Raw genomic sequence first — 20408 nt, forward strand, 5'->3', positions numbered from 1 at the left:
CCCTAACAGATATAATATTTGACTTAAACATAATAATATCAAACTTTGCTTACATGTGTATACGATCACATATGTTTCTCTATTATGTGCGGGAATACTTTGGAACAGATTTCCTAAATTAAAATCACTTGGAGCTGATATGCTGGTGTTTTTGAAGTATGTTAGGTCCAACAATAACGTATTTTTTTGCTCCGAAAACTTGGTGGGCCAAATAAAAACGCCGAAATTCGCCAGTTGGGGTAACCTGGTCTAGTTGATTCAACACACAAAAACACATATCTATGTTTAGCTTTCTTAATTAACGAGAAAATCTGACAAACTCATGGATCATGCTTTGTGGTATACCTCTCAGCAGCGTCTCATACAGAGTTGCACCTCTAGAGGGAGTGCAGAGATGCTGAGAGGGAGACAGAATTGGAGCGTGTGAGCGGTGGCGCGTCGGAGCTGAGGAGAGAGGGGGAGAAGCAAGGGAGTGGAGAGAGAGAGAAAACGACAGGAGGATATTGTGTGTTTATGTCTGTTTGTCACCACTGGTCCCCCTCTCTGACTATTCAAACCGTCAACAGTACCGGGGACTTCAATTCGTGCTATCCTTCCCAGTATTGGCTTGGCTCGTGCGGGCTAGTTTGGAGGGAAAGAAGCGAGAAGGATGATCATGGTGAGTTATTCCTCGTTCCAGTGTGTTCCGTCCTAGTGTGCATGTTTGATGTAGGCTTCTTTAGTCGTATGCTATCTAGGGCAGGCCAAGCCTTATTCTATTTTACACCCATCGAATTTGAGAAAACCACATTATTGCTATTCTATCAGTGCGTAAGTCAAAGCAGTCGGCGGGATGTTATTATATTATTATAGGGGTTGTGCGCCTGAGTCCTCTGTGTTTATCATAGCAGTGTCTCAGTAATCGATCCGTGTTTCTTATGACTCAATTATGTAATTAGCCCTATATAAGCACGGATATATAAAAAAAACAGGCATTTAACGCTATAGGCTCTAATATCCTTGAGTTTCACATAAATTAGTTTGCAGGTTAGAGAAGCACACTAAAATGACTGCTGCCATCTAGGCATTGCAGTCATAGCTGCTATCTCAAAGGTCGCAGCTGCAGGGATCTTCGTCTAAAATGAATTTCCAACCGCAACGCTTCTGTTATTTTCCATGTTTGAGTTATTTTAAATTAAATATAGGCTAGGTCATCATAACGGGAAGTTTAAAAAAAACTGCTGATGAGCCAGCCCTACAAAAAGTAAATAAGGCGAAGTGATGCGTTGGAATGTGGAATAGTCCACCGCTCGTTTGTAATGTCTGTCGTGTGCTTATTGACTCGTGGCGTTTGTTAGTCAGGGCCTGAGCCAAGCAAGAATGTATTCTCCCCTCGCTGGTTTAGGAAGAAGACACATAGGCTAATTAGCGAGCGGGTGTGAGATGCAACATTGGAGACTACAAGTTGCCGCACACCGTAACACAGCATCAAAATGGTAATAGCTGTGATCTCCGCTATGGTTGTCACATAGGTTACACTGAACAGAGTTATGTAACGAGTGTGTGAACTGTGAATGCGGCTGATGATAGCCCCACGGCCTTCGCATGGAATGTTACGTTAGCCTCTCGTAGACCTTGGATACATTCTTACCATTAGCCTATGTTATTAGGCTACACGCTTGTTAGGCCTACATTCCATTAATAAAACCGTATGCATGTGCTGACATTAATTACACCAGACTACAATAATAAATAGCCTATAACAGGCAATATGTCTGATGACGCGATTATCAAATGTGTTTTTACTTTGATGCGCTCCCCACACAGCACGGTAAACTATAGGTTAATAGAAATAGGAGCTGTCCTCTAAAAACGAAAATAAGGATCTGATTATTAACAATTACGAACGGATGCCATTCTCTACCCAGCTAGCACATAACGTTCAGAAAACCATATGTTTCTTAGAGCTTGGTGAGAGCGTGGTTATCCTATGGTTATTTTGCATACTACATTCCCACAACTTTCTGGTAATGGTGCAGGATAGTTGCTTGGCTTTGGAACATTCTAAGCACATTTATGGAACTTGACAAAAAAAACGATAGTTTCTTGGCATTTCATTAATTTAACAGAATGTTTGCTAAAAGTTCAAACATGGGTCTAAGAACGTTCTCCAACTGGTTTGAGATTGGGAATGTTCTCAAATGGTTCAGAGAATGTTAAGAAACAACAGTTTTCTCTGGGAATTTCAGTATTTCAGCATAACGTTTCCTACAGATTTCCTCATGGTTCTATTTAAAGTCATGATCTCACATTGTTACGAGAATGTTAAGAAACAACATTCTTCTGGGGGAATTTCAGTACTTCAGCATAATGTTTCCTACAAGTTTCCTCATGGTTCTATTTAAAGTCATGTTCTCACATTGTTCCGAGAATGTTAAGAAGACATTCCATAAAAACCACAAGAAAAATGTTGTAATGGTCTAAGAATAGGACAAAATTGGTATCGTAACGGATATGGGATATTTTCTGGATACGATTATGATCCAAGTATTTTTTTTAACTATCCGTGATCAGAAATGTTTTTTATTTTCTGGGGGCCAGCAAGCATCATTCTCATGTCAGTCAGTCACATAGTCTCTAAACCATTCTGAACTGTCTTTGAGTCAGTCATGTGTGTGGTCGAAATAACTCAACTGGATAGTTTGCCTGTCTGTAAAGAGAAGAGCAGGCTGTACGTTGATCCTGCTGCTTTGATTGGATCATGTGAAGCTGTAATTCTCCGGCCATTCGCTTCATAATTTCACCCGATCACTTTCCCTTGCATGTTTTCAGTCTGATCATTTAGATTGCTGCTGCCTGCTACTATGATAAATCACATAGTGAGGGCGTTCGCTATCAAGCTATCAATGTGAATAATATCTAACAAGTGGAGCAATGGTATGGAAAAAAGATGAAACGCTAATGTGCATTCTGACTGAGTGACAGCAAACCCGCTGCAAGTTGAGTACACAGACACACCCACCCCTCCGAGGCACTGCTCCTAATCTGCATATTTTTTTTGTAGTGAGAATGTGCAGGGAGATATTTTGCGAAAATCTATTTAGGCATATTAAAACACTTCCATTTATTTCCGATCACGTGTATCAACTGATCCGATCCGACTCTCAACTGTACATTTATGGATACGATTACAAATACGAGTATGGCCATGTCGGCACACCCCTGCTAAGAATGTTATTTAAAAACATATACATTCCATTCTCAGCATCAACAAAACTCTCTATTATCTATCTTGTTAAGTGTGTTCAGGTGTGTTGGCCGTGCCCACTATTTGGCCACACCTGATCTTAATGACTTTTCCGTTTGAAATGTTTGAATAGACTAAAATTAACAGCTTTTAAAAAAAAGTTTTTAAAAGACATGGCATGCTAGCTCCATCCAGGTGGTGCAGTACACTCATTTCATGGATATAGAACAGAATATCATAGGTTTAAATCTCACTGACGTTGTGCCACAATAAAATATAAATGTGTTCGGGGGCCTCCCGAGTGGCATAGCGGTCTAAGGCACTAGCCGTGTCATTACAGATCCTGGTTCGATCCCAGGCTGTGTCGCAGCCAGCCGCGACCGCCAGACCCACGAGGCGACGCACAATTGTCCCAGCGGAATGCACGCTGACATGGTCGCTAGGTGTACCGTGTTTTCTCCGACACATTGGTCCGGGTTAGTGTTACAAAGGGTTGGGAAATTTCCATGCTTTTTCCAGAAATCTTCCATGGCAAGTTAAGCCCTGGAATTTGAGGTATTTTGCTTAAATTCATCAAAAAAGTTAGCTTATAACAGTGAACCTTTTTTGTGAGATACACATAAGGCTTACCAGAAAGCATGTAGTCCTTGGCTCATTGGCTCAGACTGTGTAGTAATGTGGACTCAATAGCATCTCATTAGTGTGCAAGATCTTGAGAATCAGCTGTGGCACTCTTCCATCACATGTACAGCTGATTCTCAAGATCTTGCACACTAATGAGATGCTATTGAGTCCACATTACTACACAGTCTGAGCCAATGAGCCAAGGACTACATGCTTTCTGGTAAGTTTTGATTACAAAACTGGGTGGGGTGAATACAGTTGAATTTGGAAATTTACCTTAGCCAAATAGCCAAATAGATTTAAACTCAGTTTTTCACAATTCCTGACATTTAATCCTAGTAAAAATTCCTTGTTTTAGGCCAGTTAGGATAACCACTTTATTTTAAGAATGTGAAATGTCAGAATTATTTTTTATTTTACCAGGCAAGTCAGTTAAGAACAAATTCTTATTTTCAATGACGGCCTGGGAACAGTGGGTTAACAGCCTGTTCAGGGGCAGAACGACAGATTTGTACCTTGTCAGCTGGGGGGTTTGACCTTCCGGTTATTAGTCCAACGCTCTAACCACTAGGCTACCCTGCCGCCCCTAGAGAGTAGAGAGAATGATTTATTTCAGCTTTTATTTCTTTCATCACATTCCCAGTGGGTCAGAAGTTTACATACACTCAATAAGTATTTGGTAGCATTGCCTTTAAATTGTTTAACTTGGGTCAAACGTTTTGGGTAGCCTTCCACGAGCTTCCAACAATAAGTTGGGTCAATTTTGGCCCATTCCTCCTGACAGAGCTGGTGTAACTGAGTCAGGTTTGTAGGCCTCCTTGCTCGCACACGCTTTTTCAGTTCTGCCCACAAATGTTCTATAGGATTGAGGTCAGGGCTTTGTGATGGTATGCTTGGGGTCATTGTCCATTTGGAAGACCCATTTGCGACCAAGCTTTAACTTCCTGACTGATGTATTGAGATGTTGCTTCAATATATCCACATAACTTTACCTCCTCATGATGCCATCTATTTTGTGAAGTGCACCAGTCCCTCCTGTAGCAAAGCACCCCCACAACATGATGCTGCCACCCCTGTGCTTCACTGTTGGGATGGTGTTCTTCAGCTTGCAAGCCCCCCCCTTTTTCCTCCAAACATAATGATGGTCTTTATGGCCAAACAGTTCTACTTTTGTTTCATCAGACCAGAGGACATTTCTCCAAAAAGTACCATCTTTGTCCACATGTGCAGTTGCAAACTGTAATCTGTCTTTTTTTATGGAGGTTTTGGAGCAGTGGCTTCTTCCTTGCTGAGTGGCCTTTCAGGTTATGTCGATATAGAACTCGTTTTACTGTGGATATAGATACTTTTGTACCTGTTTCCGCCAGCATCTTCACAGGGTCCTTTGCTGTTGTTCTGGGATTGATTTGCACTTTTCGCACCAAAGTACGTTAATCTCTAGGAGACAGAACGTGTCTACTTCCAGAGTGGTATGACGGCTGCGTGGTCCCTTGGTGTTTACACTTTTGTACTATTGTTTGTACAGATGAATGTGGTACCCTCAGGCGTTTGGAAAATGCTGCCAAGGATAAACCAGACTTGACCTTGTGGAGGTCTACAATTTTTTCCTGAGGTCTTGGCTGATTTATTTTGATTTCCCCATGATGTCAAGCAAAGAGGCACTGAGTTTGAAGGTAGGCCTTGAAATACATCCACAGGCACACCTCCAATTGACTCAAATGATGTCAATTAGCCTATCAGAAGCTTCTAAAGCGATGACATCATTTTCTGGACTTTTCCAAGCTGTTCCAAGCAGTCAACTTAGTGTATGTAAACTTCTGACCCACTGAAATTGTAATTCAGTGAATTATAAGTGAAATAATCTGTAAACAATTGTTGGAAAAATGATTTGTGTCATGCACAAAGAAGATGTCCTAACTGACTTGACAAAACTATAGTTTGTTCACAAGAAATTTGTGGAGTGGTTGAAAAATGAGTTTTAATGACTCCAACCTAAGTGGATGTAAACTTCCGACTTCAACTGTATATGTTATATGACATACATGATTTTTTAAATTAAGTAGTAAATAGTAGCCTACAGCAAAGTGTGCTTAAATCATTTCTAACTGGTTAACAATTTCTGCTAGCTAGTTTTTGTTACTATGTGTGTTTTAGCTTGCTTAAGCCTGCTAACTGAGGAGCGTTAATTCACCTGTTTTCATACATGTTTCATTTTATAACATGTATTCTACAAAAGAGTTGTTTAATCTAACTGCTTAACTATTTATCTCTACATGGAATTGTATTTGTTTTTTAAAACAAATTTTCCCCCTAATCTTTACAGGAAAATGCCACGGGCACTATCTGATGTGTGGAGACATTTCACTTCAGCTAATGTAGAAGGAAAAGCTGTGTACGTTTGCAACTACTGTGCCAAATCATATGTGAAGAATGCAACAACAATGCAGAATAATCTGGCCAAATGCATGAAGTTCCTTCAGTGCTCACAACAAGCAACCTCTGTCACAAGTCCCTTTACTTCTATTCGATATGAAAATGATGAATCAGGCACCTTATCGATAGCAACAGCTCATGGTCCTCCTGGAATCAGAAGTTTTTTAAAAACTCAATGGAGGAACGTAGTCAGAGAAATGCTGATGAATGTCTAGCTCGAGCTGTGTATGCAACTGGTTCACCTCTGATGCTCACAGGTAATGTGTATTGGAAGAAATTTCTGAATGTTCTTCGCCCAGCATACACCCCTCCGACCAGACATGCTTTATCTACTAATTTGCTGGATGCAGAGTTCAACAGAGTTCAAGTGAAGGTCAAGCAAATCATAGAGAAAGCAGACTGTATTGCAATCATCTCTGATGGGTGGTCAAATGTTTGTGGGCAAGGAATAATTAACTACATCATCTCCACCCCTCAACCAATATTCTAGAAGAGCATAGACACAAGGGACAACAGACACACCCCTTTCTATATTGGATATGAGGTGAAGGCAGTCATCAATGATCTTGGGCCACAGACGGTATTTGCACTGGTGATAGACAATGCTGCGAACATGAAGGCTGCTTCATGGTGTGATGTGAGGAGTCCTACCCTCACATCACACCCTTTGGCTGTGCTGCTCATGCACTGAATCTGCTCCTCAAGGACATAATGGCACTGAAAACAATGTATACACTCTACAAGAGAGCCAAGGAAATGGTTAGTTATGTGAAGGGTCATTAAGTTATAGCAGCAATCTCCCTCTCCAAGCAAAGGGAGAAGAATAAGAGCACCATATTGAAGCTGCCCAGCAACACCCATTGGGGTGGTGTTGTCATCATGTTTGACAGTCTCCTGGAGGGGAAGGAGTCTCTCCAAGAAATGGCCATATCACAGTCTGCCGATATGGACAGCCCCATCAAGAGGATCCTCCCGGATGATGTATTTTGGGAGAGAGTGGTAAGCAGCCTGAAACCTATAGCAGTAGTAATTGCACGGATTGAGGGAGACACTGCCATCCTGTCTGATGTTCAGACTCCGCTTGCAGATGTAAGAGAAGAACTCCTTACTGCCCTGCCCACTCCACTGTTGCTCCAAGCAGAGGAAACTGCAGTTCTGAAATACATCAAAAAGTGTGAAGACTTCTGCCTGAAGCCCATACACGCCACAGCGTACATGTTGGACCCCAAGTATGCTGGCAAGATCATCCTGTCTTGTGCAGAGATCAACAATGCCAATGGTGTCATCACTACTGTGTCTCGTCACTTTGGCCTGGATGAGGGCAAGGTTCTTGGCAGTTTGGAGAAGTACACTTCCAAGCAAGGGCTTTGGGATAGAGATGCAATATGGCAGTTGTGCCAACATATCTCATCAGCCACCTGGTGGAAGGGACTTTGTGGATCTGAGGCTCTTTCCCCTGTTGCCTCCATCATCCTCCAAATCCAACCAACATCAGCCACCTCAGAGCGCAACTGGTCTTTGTTTGCGAACACACACACACACACCAAAGCACACAACAGGCTGACCAATACAAGGGTTGAAAAATTGGTGGCCATCCGGGCAAATGTGAGGCTTTGTCACGGTTGTCGTAAGAACGGGACCAAGGCACAGCGGATATTGAGTTCCACATATTTATTTCCATGTTTAACTTCAGCAAAACAAAAATATACCAATAAACGAACCACTAAACGTGACTATGTGGTGCACATGCACAAAACAATATCCCACAAACACAGTTGGGAGAAATATCTACTTAAATATGATCCCCAATTAGATACAACGATTACCAGCTGCCTCTAATTGGGAATCATACAAAACACCAACATAGAAAATATAAACTAGAACACAACATAGAAATGATAAACTAGAATACCCCCTAGTCACGCTCTGACTGTAACGACGTTCGTCTGTTGAATGAAGAGAGTCAGACCGAAATGCAGCGTGTAGGTTACTCATGACTTTAATGAAATAAATCGCGGTACATGAAATAACTGATAAAAGAAAACAAACGAAACGAGAAACTAATTACAGCCTATCTGGTGACTACTACACAGAGACAGGAACAAACACCCACAAAATACAACGCGAACTCAGGCTACCTAAATACGGTTCCCAATCCAAGACAACGAGAATCACCTGACTCCAATTGAGAATCGCTTCAGGCAGCCAAGCCTAACTAGACACACCCCTAATCATACACAATCCCAATTAATACAAACCCCAATACGAAACACAACATATAAACCCACGTCACACCCTGGCCTACACAAACATATAACAAAACCACAAAATACAATGACCAAGGCGTGACACTGACCTACTACACCATGGAGAAACAAGTGCTCTCTATGGTCAGGGCGTGACAGGCTTTTTGAGCCTGACAACGAACCATCCTAAACAAGGTTGGAAAGTAACTGAAGATGAGTCCTCAGAGTGATGTTCAAGAGGTGGACATTGAGGAGGTCCAGGGAGAAGACATGGAAGCCTGAGAGGAAGACAACCAAAGCTTTAGTTTCTAGACTATCATTTTATAGATGTAAGTTGGAAATGTTTTTGGGAGATGAGATGGATCATTGGGGATCATTCAATATTCCCTTTTGTTGTTCAGTGAAATCATACCATGTGAAGAATCAACTCATTTAATTAAAGTTCAATCTGTAACTAAATCATTTTTTAGAATTTCTATTAGAAGGAATTAAACATTGTCACGGTTTTCTTCTCTCCTCCTCTGATGAAGAGGTGTAGCAAGGATCGGACCAAAATGCAGCGTGGTAATTTTCATACATGTTTAATAACAAATAAAGACAAACAATACAAAAACCGAAACAGCCTATACTGGTGCAAACTAACACAGAGACAGGAACACTCACCCACAAAACACTCAAAGAATATGGCTGCCTAAATATGGTTCCCAATCAGAGACAACGATAAACACCTGCCTCTGATTGAGAACCACTTCAGGCAACCATAGACTTTTCTAGAAAAACCCACTATACCACAATCCCAATACCTACAAAAAAAACAAGACTAAACACACCACATAAATAAACCCATGTCACACCCTGGCCTGACCAAAATAATAAAGAAAACACAAAATACTTAGACCAGGGCGTGACAATCATTTGCAATTATGTCTACTTATGATAAGGTCAAATGTTTATGTTTCTGTCTCCATATGATATGGTAAATGTATCAAATGCAAAAAACATCTACATTTAAATTGTATTAATATTAATTAGCATATTTCCATTAATTCCCATATATTCTCGTTAATTTCCATATATTCCCGTTAATTCCCACCTCTGAATATTCCCCAAAATGCGCAACCCTAATCCGGGTTAAGCAGGCATTGTGTCAAGAAGTGATGTTGGTGAGGTCATGTTTTGGATAATGCACGGCTCTCGACTTTCGCCTCTCCCAAGTCTATACGGGAGTTGCAGCGATGGGACAAGACTGTAACTACCAATTGGTGAGAAAAAAGGGTAAAAAAATAAAATAATAATAATTAAATGTGTGTGCATGATTAATGCCTAAGCAAATACATTTATGTGTGTCCTAACTCGGAGTTCAAAACAGTTAACCCAAACTAAACTAGCAGTATTATAAAAAGCTTTATTGAAAAATGTTCTCAGAACGTTATTTAATTACCTTCATATAACCTAGAATTTCCATTCTCAGAACGTTAATAAAACATCCCAGAATTTTTTTTACAGGAACCATAGTAAAACGTTTTTATAACCTCACTGCAACCTACAAATTAACATTCCCAGAACAGGCGAAATGTTCAGTTTTACCTGTCAGGAAACGGATGGCTTCGTCCACAGAACCAATGGGGAACTAAAAACGGACGTTCCCACAACTTCCAAGGAACCAAATGTGCTAGCTGGGTATGCACACACTGTTTGCATTATGTAACGCCAGCATGCTGCTGTCCGGTCGAAATGTCGTGCAAACGTCCCGGAGGAATAGTCCCCCGCATTCTATTCTACAAGCGATAGCGAGGTAGGAAGGAAAGGATCCAGGCAGGATGTCTACAGCCACAGCCATACACATCCAGAGATAATTGTAGCTGTTGAACGCCGTAACGATTGGCAACATCACGACATTTGTAATAGGGGCACCGCACTGGTCGACCTTGTGCACGGGAGAGAAGGGACTGTTCGGAGCCGGAGGGTGTAGCGTCCACTTTGACTGAAGGCTATTCTCCTTGAACATCTCTTGATCAACCAGAAGCCACGACCAGCAACCTGGACGGATACGTGCCAGAGAAGGCATACGATAGCCATAGCGAGGAAAATCTATTTTTGCTTCAACAACACAACATGCCTACCGACATGAGCGGCCTCTCGTGTTCCCAATGAACAAAAAAAAAGGAACGAGAGGCGACAGCACATCTGCGTTGCGTTGATATAAGCCGTTCTGCACATTCAAGAGCTCAGGTCGTTTTGAGGCCTGTCCCTGGTACACTCAGTTGATGAGCCTATAGGTTTAGGGAATACTGGGATTTATGAGGCTGCATCAGCTTTGATACTGTAATGTCGTGACGGTGATCATTATACTTATTCTTTAGATTTTTATGATAAGACAATGTTTTCCTAGCTATTATAGTTATTATATGGTTATACATTGGGCTCCCGAGTGGCGCAGCGGTCTAAGGCACTGCATCTCATTGCTAGAGGCGTCACTACAGACCCTGGTTCGATTCCAGGCTGTATCACAACCAGCCGTGATTGGGAGTCCCATAGGGCGGTGCACAATTGGCCCAGTGTCGTCTGGGTTAGGGTTTGGCAGGGGTAGGCCGTCATTGTAAATAAGAATTGGTTCTTAACTGACTTTCCTAGTTAAATAAAGGTTAAATATAATTATTACTATATGTCTAGTTCTTCCTAAATCAGCAGAACTAGACATATAGTAAAAATAGTATATAACCATATAATAATAAATAATTATGTTATTCATGAGCATTTAAATATGCCTAAACTACTATAGACTACAGAATATGTTGCACTAGCCTTATTATTATCATGGATGGGTAGCCTATAGCTCTGCACAGATGATAAACCAGTTCCATTGGTAAAATAATGCGCGAGACCTTGAATGCATTATAAAAGCCTAGAATGTGGAATTTCTTTCAATGTACAATTTATATAAGTGCCAAGATTTGTTGCGCTTGTGCCCGAATATAGCCTACCTTAATTTACAGAAATGAGGAGAAATCCCTCCCTTGTCTAATTGATTCAGGAAATGTACGTTTGAAGGGTCATTTTCGTTGATGGAGGTGTGTTAGCTGCTTGGAATCAAAGTTGCCACTAAACCACAGATCTAGGTCCAGCTTTTCCTTCCCCAATGCCCAACTCTAACACCATGAGGTAAAGAGTCAAACTGACCCTTAATCTGTATTTGGAGGCAGATGTAGGAGGGTAGTGATACAGGCATCATGCCCATGATGGTTGCCCAATCGGATTTTTTTCCAGTGGTCTTGTCTTCACTTCATCAGTGAGCGATTGAGTCAGTGATCATTTTCATGTCATCCGTGTTTCATTCCAGTGATGACAGGCTCTGACACCCACCACCTGTTATCACACCTTCCTCTTTACATCTTTAATTAGTTAAGCCACCAAGAAAATAATAGCCTAAAGCTTGACAAATGTTTAATTTCTGATAAGGGGCAGCATACACACAAAATTTTTTGAGGGGGCAAAAAGTATGTGAGGATGGCTCGGGGATGATCTGGAGGGGGGCCCTTTCCTAGAAGTTGGAGAATTTAGCATTTTTCAAATACCTGAAACAGCTTTTTCCTATAATCTATAGCCATAATCATTATTCTTAACTCTATGTCAAAAATATGTTTCTTTTTCTTCATATCAAGCCATAAGACTGCTGAACAATTAATCAAATGGCCACCGGACTATTTACATTGACACCCCGACGCTGCTACTATTTGCTGTTTATCATCTATGCATAGTCACTTCACCCGTACTTACAAGTACAAATGACCTTGACTAACAAGTAGCCCCGCACATTGAATCGGTACCGATACCCCCTGTATATAGCCTCGTTATTGTTATTTTACTGTGTTACTTTTTATAAATATTTACTTTAGTTTATTTGGTAAAACATTTCTTAACTCTTCTTGAACTGTACTGTTGGTTAAGAGCTTGTAAGTAAGCATTTCACGTTAAAGTCTATACTTGTTGTATTCGGCGCATTTGACAAATAAAGTTTGATTTGATTTTGATTTGATTTGACCTCTTGAGCTGTCTGTATCCTCCTGACTAGTGGTTCTTTTTTTAAAGAAACTAAATATGTTTCTCTGCATCTCTGCAAAAATCTGGGTAGAAGATTGAAAAGAATGTGAGTCTTAATCAGTGCATTTAGTAATCGCTTGCTTTATCTAAAGTCTACCTCCCTTGCCAGCAGGTATGCCTGCTAAGATAGTTAAACAAGCTAGCTACTTTAATTTGATTGATAGCCTGAAATGGCTTCTTGGTAGCTAATTATGAGGTTGGGAGATTGGGAACCTATCTTGGTTAGCTAAAGCCAGCCTCATAAAATGCTAGTAGTATTACAGAGAAACAACAATAAAAAATGAAAGACTTTTATTTATATATATTATATTTTTTTACAGGACATATCTGAGAGTGCACGTGCCCCTGTGCCCCCTATGGGCATGACGCTTCTGTTTGTGATGATGATGGTATTGTTGTCTGACGATTCTTAGAATGCACGTATTGAGAGTTGCTCTTCATCACCGAATGATGATTGTACAACTTTCATGTATGACTTTGTTTTTGGGTGCTGTCACTGACCCATGACATAAATGTATGGTTATGTGGTTTTCTGAGGTTTTTAGCTAACACAATTCTTACTTCTTAATTCCCTTCTAATTTCACCTGTATTTGTCTGTGTTTTGTGTCTCTCCTCCAAGACTCAGAAGCCCTGGAGATAGGCCGGATCATAGAGTGATTCCCTAAACCCTGCCTTTCACATCACCTGCTCAGTCCGAAATGCTGGTTTGACACGCCTCTGGACCTTCCCCGATCACGTTCACCCACCTACCTACACCCCTGCAGAACTGCGTCTGAAACCCCTCACTTCTTCTAACCTCTGCCTGCTGGGATAAATGAGTGGAAGGGCTGGAGAGGATAGGGCTGGGATATGTACCAGAACCCACACAGGTAATGTCCATAGTTATACAGGTGACCTTAGAATAACAGGTGAACAGTTTTTATTTTGGACATTAGGTTAAGAAAATACATGTGAAGGTTGTTCTTTATTTCTTAAATCATTTCAGAAAGGCTATGTTGCATGTCTAATTTAAGTTGTTGGATCTATGAATGTTTCCAAGTTTATTGAAACTCGAACTGCCCCCACCCCCCTACGCTGTCCGTGTCCCCCTTTCCTCCTACACAGAATGTCCTGGTTTAGTGGCTTCCTAGTGGCCAGAGTGGATGACCGAAAGACCTCGTGGGGGGAGCGAAATGGCAAGAAGTCCAAGCAGAAGGGAGGCTCATCCCTTTGCAACCCGCGTTACATGAGCTGCCTGCGGGATCCGGACGCCATGGAGCCTCCCTCTGGAGCCCCCCTCCACCCCCACCACCGCGGAGGGCCGGCTGGGGCGGTGGGCGGGGGGGGCAACTTTGGCGTGCGCTGCATCTGGCAAGAGGACCACTACGGCAAACGGGGTGGCGCCGCCGGGGAAGTGGTGGGGCTCAAATCTGTCGACATGGGCTTTGAGGATGGGGACCTGAAAGGGAGGAAGGTGGGGTGTAGAGGGGGTGGTGGGAAGGGGGGGGATGAGGGTCCCAATGGGGAAGGTGAGGTGACGGTGGCAGACTGCTGGCTGCGGGTGATGCAAGTGTTCCAGTCCAAGAAGTTCCAGTCTCATAAACTGGAGCGTCTGTACCAGCGCTACTTCTTCAGGCTCAACCAAAGCTCCCTCACCATGCTGATGGGGGTGCTGGTGATTGTGTGCGGCGTGATGCTTACCTTCCATTGTGTCCACGCAACCCCGGATGTGGCCTACTCCTCGGCCCTCTCTGTGGCCATGGCCCTGTTCATGGCTCTCATGGTTGTGTGTAACCGGAACGGCTTCCACCAGGACTACATGTGGATGGTGAGCTACCTGGTCATCGGTGTGCTGTTGCTGGTGCAGGTGTTCGGGGTGCTGATGGTGGCGCCTCGCAGCGCATCTGAGGGCATCTGGTGGTCTGTCTTCTTCATCTACATCATCTACACGCTTCTGCCTGTCAGGATGAGAGCAGCCGTGCTGAGCGGAGGGGTGCTCTCCACCATTCACCTGGTCACCACCTGGCAGTTCAACCAGGAAGACGTGTTCCTCTGGAAACAGGTAGGAACTCAGCCTGCTCCTGTCCATCATAAAGATATAGTATATGTTCTATTTAATTATGTGGGTGCCATAGTGTACACAACTGAAGGGAACTCTTTTATTGTTGTCAAGCGAAGTCTTTGGCATGACAATGAACAGACACAGACACGACTATCCAAATCATTTGTGACCGGCACTATTCCTTTGGTTGTCTGGCTATGTTAATTAACTGAGTTTTCTGCTTTGGCTTGAGTGTAGACCTACCATTCCACTCACGGTTGATGAGACCTTTGGGTGATGACCCATATAGGCAGTAGCTTACTAGCCCACTTTTTGGGGTTAGACGTGCCTCTTGGCCTGCAGTGTGTTGTATTCATTTGTTTAAATGTTTCTATGGCTACAGTGAGTGTGTCTTTGCAAGCTGAGACTTTGTGGTATCTGGGCCTTGCTCTTGGACCTACAGCACAGGCTAGAATATTATTTGTTGTATCAGTGCAGCCAACCATGTGGTTCAAGTCTGACAAGACTTTGTTTTCAGGGGCATGTTTGTGGATTTGGCAGCATGTGCAGTCCCTAGGGAAAGTCTACACACCCCTTGCACAGTCTTCACATTTTGATGCCTTAAAATTCAATAAAAACAAAAAAAAATAAATTGGGGGAGTTCCTACCAATCTACACAACATACTCCACATTTTCAAGGTAAAATACAAATTAGAGAGGATGTTCAGAATTAATAAAAATATATAAAAATGAAGTTGTATTGATTGTGTGTCTGTCTTCACACACCAGAGGTAATACTTGGTGGAAGCACCGTTGGAAATCATTATAGCTGTGAATCAGGTTTTACTAACCTTTCACAACTCTTCAGCCAACATAAATCCATTGTTTTTGTCAAAATTGCTCAAGCTCAGTACATTTGGTTGGTAATCATTGCTGTACAACAATATTCCATCCTTGTCCTTGATTTCAAGCAGATTTAAGTCATGACTGAGACTGGACCATTCAGGCACACTCAACACCTCTTGGAAAGTCATTCTGGTGTTCTTTGACATTCAAATGGGTGTTATTGTCCCATTGTAAAATAAGACTTTCTCCCAGGGTTAGGCTTTCAGAAGACAGAGGAGGTTTATCCGATAACTTTTTACATAGTCTTTGCTCCTGCTGTTGACAAGCATACAAATAACAAGATGCTGCTACCACAATACTTGAAAGTGTTACTTGAATTTCCATTCACTTTGAGTAGGTTATGTAGATCTGAAAGACAATATTTTTTTTTAAAGATAGAATTTTAATTCAGAAAAATGTAAAGACGTTTTGGTCACTGGATGGAACAGTGTTTGTCACTGTGTTGTCACTATATTTCTGAATGTTATGGAATAGTGTGTTTGTCAGTGTGTTGAGGCAGTGAGTGTGTGTGTGTGTGTGTGTGTGTGTGTGTTAGGTGCAGGTGTGTGTGTGTGTGTGAGTGCGAGTGTGTATCTGTGTGTTTGTGTATGTACGTGTGTGTGTATGTGTGTGTGGCCTACTGTAGATTGTTTGTGCGTCATGCTAAGGACCCAGGGGCTAGCTGAAGGTCAGTGGGCTAAATTAACCTCCTCGACCGGCCGGCTGTGTGTGTATTTGTGTCTGCGTGAGTGTTTGTGTGTGTATGTGCGCGTGTGTGTGTATGTGTTTGCACGTGCTTACATGAATACTTGTGTATGTGCACATGCTCATGGCACGTGCAGGTGTGTGTGATTGTTTGCCAGAAAGAGAATATCATGGCCCATGATAATATAAAGCAGTATCACTCAGGTCTCTGTGCTCCCACACAAGAGACACTTTGTACTTTTTCCAAGTGTGGGGGGTTCTGTATGAAGGCTGAGGCTAGGTGCATTCAGTACTACTGTAACCGTTGTGTAACAGTTTATGATCATTGGGAGGAAATATGGGATAGGAATAATGTGGTGATCATTCCAGAAAAAACAACAAGGGGACACAGAAGAATGTTTGGCTTCATGGTAGAACATTAGTGGTTATATGTTGATTGAAGGGAACAGGATTTGATAACTGCCCACTGAGAGAGTGCTCCGCCTTGGTCCAGGTTCACATTTTCACAAGGCAATTGTGCATGAAATGACTTCATGTCAGGATTACAGGCTTTATACACTGAGTGTACAAAACATTGCTCTTTCCATGACAGACTGACCAGGTGAAATCTATGATCCCTTATTGATGTAACTTGTTAAATCAATTTCAATCAGTGTAGATGAAGGTGTAGATTGTGTATGTGTGCTATTCAGAGGGTCAATGGGCAAGACAAAAGATTTAAAATCCTTTGAACGGTGTATGGTGATAGGTGCCGGGCACATAGTTTGTGTCAAGAATTGCAACACTGCTGGGTTTTTCACACTCAACAGTTTCCCGTGTGTATCAAGAATGGTCCAACACCCAAAGGACATCCAGCCAACTTAACAACTGTGGGAAGCATTGGAGTCAACATGGGCCAACTTCTCTGTGGAACACTTTAGACACCTTGTAGAGTCCATGCCCTGAAGAATTGGGGGGGGGGTCTAAATATTATGAAGGTGTTGTTAATGTTTTGTACACAGTGTAAATATACACTCTATATACTCTATACACATATTTTTTGTAAAAAACAGAGTTGTTTACCAAAGGATGTTACTTAGGAAGAGGAAAAGGGAAGCCATTTGGTTTCTGTGAAAGAGAGATAAGAGGTAGTTTACAACGTGTTGTTTTTCATTGAGACAGAACTATACTGGACTGTCACTCATGACTAGACTAGTGTCTATTATTCATCAAGCCACTGTAGGAAAGGTAACTGCTGAAATATGGTAGCCTACCAACATCTGTGTAACAACTCTATGGTGCTATATGGTGAGAACTGGGCTACTGGGCATGTGCATAATGTCAAGGTGTTCTCAATGACCCCCACATCATGCATATCCCTCAATGCACACAGTGTTTTCCTTGCTGTGGTAAAATGAATGAGGGTCCTATTGAATGAGCAGAGCTGAGCGATGGTGAGATCCTTCCTGTGATCGTCCATGTGTGTACAGGGCTGTACAGTAATAAAGTGCCATCCATCACTTCTTTACGATTGTGTGCAAGTATTTCCCCTTTCTCCGATAACTCATTAACCTCGCTGGGTTTCTGTTGGCATCGTTAGCCACAGATAATGATGAACAAACACATACAGTGTAATGCCATTGTGGTGTAATTAGGATGCAGGGTATGTTGCCTGCCTGTCACTTGTATGTATCGCTGGCCTCTCTCCACCTGTCACTGATCCAAACCCCCCTGCTGAGAGCATGTGTCCCTGGGCTGGATTACAAATCTAGAACCAGGATGTGTTTGGGCCTTTAATCTTTCATGGTCTGTGTGGAAATAAGACCTCTTCTTCACTCACTAGCGCTGTAGCCTTTTTAATGTGTGTGTGTGTATGTGACAGTGTGTGTGTGTGCATATGAGTGTGTGTTTCTGTGTGGGTTGAGGGGACTGTACACATATTGTTTCCATTTACAATAATGGAAGGCTGTGTTCTCTGAAAGGCCTTGGTGGGTAGATGCTGTGTGTGCGCGCACATGTGTGTACACTTTATGTGTGTTTGCATGACGCATGTGTGAAATTGCAATCCCAATGCAACTCTTAAAAGTCTTTAAACACTGTAATAATTGCAAAGCTTTAGAAAAATCCTGGAATAGCTTCACTGCTCGCTGGGAGATCAAGGGCAATTCAAGGAGTCTCCAGGCCAAACCCTTCACAGGCTGTAGATCCTGCTCACACTGTAGGGCTCCTCAGATGCACGTCATTATCATTTGTTTGTTTGTATTTCCTTTAGCAGAACAAAGGGGATTGCAGATCTAACACCCAGATCAGATGGTTGTTAAATGTTCAGGTAAAGGTGCTCCGTGGAGAGACTATGCTACACCAATACCTTTAGCTGCATCATAGCTGCTAACCTCAAGGCTAATTGTCCAGAATGATCCTGCGTTTAGAACCAAATATTTCTTTTGGATAACATTTCAGTACATGCCACTTATTTTGTCACTTGGATAGCCATTATAGTGTATTTTGTGTGTAGTGTAGCCTAAAACTGTTTGAGTATTTTTGTGTCATAGCCAGCGAAACAGACCTAAACTTCTTCCTACTCTCTCAGTTTTTTATTGTAAACAACCAAATTAAACATTTTGGAAGAAAGCCTCACTCAATTAGAAAATGCTCTCTCTCTTTCCCCCCCTCCCCTCTGCTCTTTCCCTTGCTCTCTCTTTGTAATCATCAATGTCTTCTCTTTTCCCAGCTGGAATCAATTAACCACACAAACACACATACACGCACGCACTCGCACGCACTCGCGCGCGCACACACACACACACACACACACACACACACACACACACACACACACACACACACACACACACACACACACACACACACACACACACACACACACACACACACACACACACACACACAGCCCCTGGTTTCTGTTGGCTCAGGGCTCTCCATTAAAGGGTTTGTGAGAAATGCTGTACTTTGTTCTTCTTTAGGAACGTGAAGGCCAACACATTATCCTCTGTGTGTGTGTGACTGTCTGTACATATATGTGTGTGTGTAACAATCTCACAGAAAAAAAGTCATAATAGTTGTGTAATTCCGATCTAAACATTGGAAAGGTTGGCATGGTTCTTCTCAGTGTCCGGCCACCACAGACAAATGAAACAATGGAGACAAAGACGACACAGGAAGACACCACAAAGTGGAACTGTAAATGACTAAGGACATTTTTGTTTCCTTATGTGGTACAAGCTCATTTGTTGGTCTGCGTATTTAGCATTTCTGCTAAGCATTGTGTTGCTTCACATGGAACAGTCTTATCAGAGTCTGCATCATAGCAGCCACTCAACCTAACCTGTGTGGGTAGCATGTTGCACACACTAACACGCACTCTCCATCATGCGCAAGCACACACATGCGCACGCTAGCAGACAGGCTGAGTACCCACACACTCATATGCACACACACACACACACGCACGCACGCACGCACGCACGCACGCACGCACGCACGCACGCACGCACGCACACACACACACACACACACACACACACACACACACACACACACACACACACACACACACACACACAACGTTGGTCATTTTTTTGGAGACACTTATTAGGGCTGGGAATTTCCAGGGACCTCACGATACGATATTATCATGATACTTATGTGCCAAAAAGATGTGTATTGCGTGTCTCATGATTCTCACGATTCTATATGTATTGCGATTCAATACTGTGGTTTTATTGCGATTCAATGTTCTGAACATATTACACACCATATGTCTGCTGTAGAGTGACAAGAGAGAGTATGAGAAAATGTGTTTTGATCAGTCGTGGAAATAAAATGGGAAATAATAGGCTTCCAATTTAAAAAGAAGATGGAGAACAAGCTATGAAGGAAAAATACTGGTGTTTTGGTGCAGGTACAGCCAGCTAGCGCAAACATAATACTGCGATATTGTCAATACGATACAATATATCGTCAAAGATTTCTTCCCCCATCACTAGCGCTTATGCACACACACACACACACATGCGCACATGCACGCACACAACACACACACACACACACACACACACACACACACACACACACACACACACACACACACACACACACACACACACACACACACACACACACACACACACACACACACACACACACACACACACATACATGCACACA

At 42.4% G+C, this 20408-nt stretch overlaps 1 protein-coding gene across 4 annotated transcripts in view; it reads left to right on the forward strand.

Annotated features, from left to right (window-relative positions):
- The first annotated feature begins 436 nt into the window (after window positions 1-436).
- The window catches only part of LOC118359667 (adenylate cyclase type 6-like), a 52555-nt gene continuing 32583 nt past the window's right edge, over window positions 437-20408 (forward strand). For 2 of the 4 annotated variants that reach the window (XM_052482043.1, XM_035738265.2), the window contains exons 1-3: window positions 437-658; window positions 13251-13500; window positions 13736-14672. In XM_052482043.1, coding sequence (XP_052338003.1) covers window positions 13481-13500; window positions 13736-14672 — 957 coding nt within the window. In that variant the 5' untranslated portion in view covers window positions 437-658; window positions 13251-13480. Of the gene's footprint in view, window positions 659-10215; window positions 10325-10501; window positions 10869-13250; window positions 13501-13735; window positions 14673-20408 lie in introns of those variants that run through there. The other 2 variants (XM_035738267.2, XM_035738266.2) reach the window with 2 other exon arrangements.

This window comes from Oncorhynchus keta, chromosome 27 (genome assembly GCF_023373465.1).
Source record: "Oncorhynchus keta strain PuntledgeMale-10-30-2019 chromosome 27, Oket_V2, whole genome shotgun sequence".
NCBI classification, from domain to species: Eukaryota; Metazoa; Chordata; class Actinopteri; order Salmoniformes; family Salmonidae; genus Oncorhynchus; species Oncorhynchus keta.